The 6,351-nt window shown below is 44.6% G+C and overlaps 1 protein-coding gene across 1 annotated transcript in view; it reads left to right on the top strand.

The window, feature by feature from the left end:
• CDK6 (cyclin dependent kinase 6) overlaps positions 1–5,102 on the top strand; it is a 252,077-nt gene extending 246,975 nt beyond the window's left edge. The window contains exon 7 of the mRNA XM_004702658.2: positions 4,686–5,102. Within this exon, the coding sequence (XP_004702715.1) occupies positions 4,686–4,832 (147 nt within the window). The 3' untranslated portion in view covers positions 4,833–5,102. The remainder of the gene's footprint in view (positions 1–4,685) is intronic.
• The last annotated feature ends 1,249 nt before the right edge of the window (positions 5,103–6,351 follow it).

Raw genomic sequence — 6,351 nt, 5'->3', positions numbered from 1 at the left:
TATATATATATATATATATATATATACATATTTGATGCTTCGTGTGCTGCTTAGGAAGATACTTTGGCTTTAAATAAGACACATATGTATCTTGCCTTAAGAAAAGGGGTTTGATAAGAGTGTTTCATGTGGTCTGGACACAGATAGCCATCCAGAGTAAGTTTTCTGTCTCTTATCTGTGCTTCCCCTGCTCTTCTGCTCTTCTCTCTCCTGGATGCCTCCTTGACCACATTGCTTCTTTTCTTGACCTTTTAAACTTGTGATCTAGGCAGAGGTTTACAGAGCAGACCATCAGTGTTACACTGAACAATTTATACACGTTTTGTTTTAGCTCAGCCATTTCAATCCCTTCAGTGCATTATTGCTTATCACCACTTCTTATCTGTATTTTCCTGTCTCCTTTCGTAACCCTCTGTCTTTGTGTACATGCTGCCCTTTTGATCTTAAACGATTGACCATTCTAACCTGGCAGTGGGTTCAGGTCCAGACTGCAGGGTGACTTGGGCCATACTCTTGAGGGTCCCACCAGTCTCTGACCAGTAAGCCTGGTTCCCTTTATGATTTTGAGTTCCGTTCCATCATTTCCTCCTTCTCTAACTATTACCATCTACTGTGATCCATGTCAGAGCCGTTGGTAGTTAGGCTGGGCACCATCCACTTCTTCTGGTTTCAGGGTTGTGGAGATGATCTCAGTATTACTTCTTCTGTTGTTCTGTCTGCTCCTCTTAAATTTAGCTAATACCCTTGACTAAAAGAGCTTCAGCTAGCTCCTGGATCCTTTAGCTGTGAACCACCCTTGTGTGTCGTATCGTCTAAAAAGAGGAACCTGGCTGACCTGCCTCAGCTTTTCTCCCAAGCCATAACATAGGTTTCTACCTAGGGTCAGTCATACTCCTGATCCATTCAGCTGTGCTGTAAGGGGTAGAATCAAGTGCCATAAAGCATCCTTAGGCTCTCCTTCCAAGAAATGGAGCCTTGGGGGAAAAGTTTCTTTTAGATGGTAATTCTGAGTGAACAATCACTATGATGACCATCTTCAGTGAAGTATCCCACTTCTGAGCTACCAAAACAATCAAAGGCAAGCCAGAATATCGCCCAGCTCCAGCAGTGGAAATCATCAAGAAGCCCTGAAGTAGATTAACAGGCGTGGTTGCCCTGTGCTCATTTGGGGAACCCCATGGAGAGTGCTGGCTCTCAGAGTCAGACCATACACTAGTGCCAGGCTGGAGATGGAGCAGGAAGAAAACAAAGAAGAAGAAAGAAAGAAAAATCAACCAAAGAGGGAAGCCAGGGTATTAACAATAAGAGTAGCCCCAGAGATTCAAGAAAGCAAGGGAGGTTTAAAAAAAAAAAAAACAGAAGAGAGCAAACTTCATCATAAAGCCTAGTGTCAAGGAATAGTTGGGAAAGGATAGCTCAAGACCTCAGAACCCACATGGCTCTAGAGACTTTCGTGCTCATAAAGCCAGAAGGAGGGTTGTCTAGCCTGGATCACAGGTGCCGTTACTGAAAACTTGTTACTAAAGAAAACGCATTTTAGGAAGAGTTTGTGTTTTGCTGTTTGCTTTTTAAAGGAAAAAAAAACATTTAACATTTTAAAATCTAGCACTTGAAGACTGATCTTTCCTTTATCTGAAAAATGCTTTCTTTACTCTACAAACTGTCTCAGTCCTTTGTGCATATAGAGTTTTACGTCCCTATCTGTAAATGTTTCTGTGCACATATATAAGTGTGGTACAGTTTTGGGGAAGATTTTGCATCCGCATGTGTGGTAAAGTGTATAGAATATAAAATTCACCAGATTAACCATTGCAAGACTTCTTTTTAACCAACCAAAACCCATACAATTTAACAAGTCTTCTCCCGTTTGTGAAGTTTAGCTTCAAAGGCTAGCTGCTTACGAGGGGGGTACAGCCCTCCCCCCAAATAATGGAAACAGCTCCCCTAGGTGGAACTTTTGTAATATGCATTTTTCCCCACTAGGAGAGCATCCAGCACCTTGCTTTGAGTTAGTGCACCCAGTGGTGTCACCTGGGAAGGTTCTCTCTGGTCACAGTGAATTTTTTCATGAAAGCAGTTTCACTCAAACCTCATTTTTTGTGATGGACGATTTAAGAGAACAGCATGCTGCTGTGAAATTTTGTTTCCTGCTCAGGAAAAATGTGCAGAAGCTGTTGTGATGTTGAACACAGATGACAAGGGCAGCTCAAGTGTATGAGGGCTTTCCCCATTTCAAAAAAGGTGAAATGTGGACTGATGACAAACCTCGTTCTGGATGTCCATGAACTTCCCGAATGAATGAAAATGTCCTATTCGGAGACTGACAGACCAATGAAGAGATGGGGAAGTTATCTGGACTATCTTGGAGCTCAGTTCAGCGAATTTTCACAGAAGATTTTGGAATGAGAAGGGTCGCTGTGAAAGTTATGCCTCGGGTTCTGACTGACCAGGAAAAAGAGCTTCGAGTGGAAATATGCCATGCTTTAAAAGAACAGCTCCGAAGCGACCCAGACTAGTTTTTCCAAGGTCATTACTAGTGATGAGACACACGGTACGATTCTTAGGACCCTGAGAGCAAACATCAATCAAACCACGGAAGATGCCACTGTCACCTGCCCCACATAAACCTCATCAAGTGAAATCAAAGATCAAGACGATGCTTTTTTCGGATGTGAGGGATAGTGTATTTGGAGTTCATTCCACCAGGTCAGACTGTTACTCAAGCTTTCTATTTAGAGTAGTGGTTCTCAACCTCCCTCATGCCACAACCCTTTCATACCATCCTCATGTTGTGGTGACTCCTCCAACCATAAAATTATTTTCATTGCTACTGTTATGAATCAGGCAACCCCTGTGAAAGGGTCATTTGACTTCCAAAGGAGTCATGATCCACAGGTTGAAAACTGTTGGTTTAGAGGTTATGAAAAGATTGCATAACAGCGTGTGACCAAAAAGAACTGATTTGTGGCTGATGGGAGACTGGTTTTGCCACCTCGACAATGCACCTACTCACTTGGCTGCCAGTGCGCCAGTTTTGGGCACAAAAGAGCTTGCCTTTTGGCCTTATTCACCTGACCTCACTCTGTGCGACTTCTTTTTCTTTCCACAAATGAAGAGGGACATGAAAGGACAGTGATTTGACATCATAGAAGAGATGAAGAAAAGACACGAGGAAGGTGCTGTCAGCCATCCAGACAGATGAGTTTGAGAAATGTTTCCAAGGATAGAACTACAGATTTGACAAATATATTCAGGGTAATGGAGAGTGCTTTGAAGATGATGAGGTTTTGTAAAAAAAAAAATCCAAATACATAGCTTTGAAAAAAATCGTCTTTTGGGGGGAGTGGGATGGGGGGTGGAATCCCTGGTATTTCCTAACATGATGCCCTTGCTGAGAGCCATTTGCGGGCTTCTGCCAACTGACCACTTTTAGAGCCTGGGGTGAAAATGTTGGTCCTTCCGAGTAGTTATCTTTTGTTGCAAAACAGCCAGCCAGCAATCCTCTCACTGGCATGGGCCAGGAAACTACTCTCTGAGCCTCCTCAGGCCAGGGCTCAGGCGTGCGCGGGCCTTCTGGTGTATTCGCGAGCCTGTTCTCCTCTCAGTGGAGGGGGTGTTCTCAGAGGGACAAGCAGAAACCCATGAGGGACTTGAAACTGGCGCCTTGCCACTGCCAACCACATCCCACTGACCAAATCGAGTTCCACGGCAGGGCTGAGGGGAGCATGTGCTGGAGAGGCATCCAGTCGTTCACAGCGGCCACCGTTTGTAGTGCCGACCACAGTTTTACTCAGTGGCAATTCTGGGTTTTAACCGTTACTTGTTCCCTCCCCCAGACAGCTTTGCTTCTTTACATTTTAACCCAGCAGCCCCTCTGTCCCCTGCTCATAGACAAACCGTAAGGCAGGGTAAAACTCAGCATAAGGTCTCTGACGATAGCACAAAATTAACTCATCTTGGAAGATTCACTATGTAAGTAAAAGTATATTAGTGAGCCACGCAGTAAAATCACTTTTAAGGGACCCACTGTCGCTTGGGAGCGAAATCCTGGGTGTGGTATGGTCCATGCAAGTCACTGCCATTGAGTCGTTCCCTACTTAGAGTGCCTTATCCGACAGAGTGGAACTTCCCCCCGGGTTTCTGACACTGCCAATCTGCGTGGGAGTAGAAAGCCTGTCTCCTGTGGGGTGGTGGATGTTTCCAACTTCTGACTTGCAGTTAATAGCCCAAGGCATAACCGTCACCAGGGCTCCTTGGTATAGGCCATCCAAAAGGTGTTAGCTTTTCCTAAGTAGTTTATCCATTATACAAACTCAAACTCACTACCATCAAGGTGGCTCCCATTCACAGAAACCCTATACATTAGGGCCACACAAAGATGAGTACTGCCTTTATGTTTATTTTGTGCCCTTTGAAATAAATATCCATGTTTATTATTAGATCAGCCACCACCAAGTTGATGGCAACTCCTGGCAATCCCATGTGTGTCAAAGTGCTCCACACAGCTTTCAGTGGCTGATTTGGGGAGAGCAGTTGCCAGGTCTTTCTTCTGAGGAGCCTCTGCCTAGACTCCCACAGCCAGCCTTTCGGTTAGCAGCCACGGAATGCATGCCATAGGAGGGTGTCTAAGCATATGAGCACGTTTCCATTGTTTATGTCAACTGATGACTTTTTCTTTACCACAGAAATGCTTGACCTTTAATCCAGACAAAAGAATATCTGCCTACAGTGCCCTGTCTCACCCATACTTCCGAGACCTGGAGAGATGCAAGGAGAACCTGGATTCCCACCGGCCGCCTGACCAGAACACCTCAGAGCTGAACTCAGCCTGAGGCTCCAGCGACTTCCTAGAGCTGATTGTACCCAGAACACCCTTGGTGGCTGAGAGGTACCCCTGGGAAGACCCCGCAGAGCTGATGAGGACCACCGCCCAGAGGGCTTCCAGCTGCCGTCTTCTGGATGGGCTCCGCTTCTCCAAGGAAACTGCCTAGTTTACTGTTTTGAAATCAATGCAAACATGATTGCAGCTTTATGTTCGTTTGTGTGTCTGTCTGTCTGTCTGTTTCAAGAACCTGGAAAAATTCCAGAAGAGAAGCTGCTGACCAATTGTGCTGCCATTTCATTTTTCTAACCTTGAATGCTGCCAGTGTGACGTGGGCAATCCAGGCACCGTGGAGTCATGATGTAATCTCGCTGCAGCTGCCGGGGCCTCATGTGGTACTTTTGAGTACGAGAGTGGATGAGTGTGTGTGTGTGTGTGTGTGTGTGTGTGTGTGTGTGAGAGAGAGAGAGAGAGAGAGAGAAGAGAGACGCATATTCTCTGATCTCAAAAGTGTTACTTTTTGTAAGCGACATAGAATAATTGGATTTTAAAGACTCACGGGGGTTTATAAATGGTGATTGAAGGTGATTTGTCAGAATGGGTTTCTCAAATCAGAAAGTTTTCTAATTTGAATTAAAAATGTCCTCGGCATTTCTTTCTAGTCAAAAGCAGTAACTTGCTAGCAGTAAGAGATTTCACTATCTAGTTGAAATTTTATACGCATAGCAAGGAAAAGGCAAAGGGGGAAATCCTAATATCTTTTAAGAAACTTGTTTTTTAAAAGCACACATTCTACTTACTCTTTGAGAAGCTGAAGTCACTTATTGTAAGTCAGTTTTAGCTTTCTGTATAATACTATACTTTGTTGTTTCTTTTGGGAAATTCCCTGATAGGCTTTTCAGTCACTGCTATAGATTTAGGGAGTACACCTCAGATAGGTAAAAGTGAATGGAAAAGTTAGGGGAAGCTACATTCCTGGTTTGAACTTGCTTTATTTCCTTGCTTATTTTTCTTGTTATCTGGTTTTTTGTTTTGTTTTTAGAGATTTATCAGAAGCGATTGTCTGGTTTCGTTTGGAGAGTAGTTCTCCCTGGGTAGACTGCTTTTTACGTTGCCCCCTCCTGACTCTGTGCTCTCTCTCATGCCCTGCCTGATTGGCAACGTGTCCAGCTTATCTACCCCCCAGCTTCCCTAATATCTACTGCTACCATTACGTAATTCATCGCAAATTGCTTAAGCTGTTCCCACACACCACCTGCTTTCTTTCATTCAGTGAACCTTTCATAATTACACAGTCAGACTAGGGCTCCCGGCCTCTGTTCCACAGGCCTAGCAAAGCCCGTATGTTCCCCCTCCGGTGTGATCTTCCTACGTGGCACTCGCTGGTGTTACCTAGGAAATGAGCAGAATGCTTGCTTTCGCCCTGTCACCGACGCGTGGACCAGACGCGTGGACCACTTCAAGCTGTTCCTTACTGCCTTACGTTTGTATAGACTAGATCATCGGTGTGGTATCTGAGGTGATGTTTT

This window comes from Echinops telfairi, unplaced genomic scaffold (genome assembly GCF_000313985.2).
Source record: "Echinops telfairi isolate 266 unplaced genomic scaffold, ASM31398v2 ScPeMD7_23;HRSCAF=83, whole genome shotgun sequence".
NCBI lineage: Eukaryota > Metazoa > Chordata > Mammalia > Afrosoricida > Tenrecidae > Echinops > Echinops telfairi.
The sequence above is the reverse complement of the archived record's forward strand: the minus strand, read 5'-3'. Positions and strand labels throughout refer to the sequence as shown.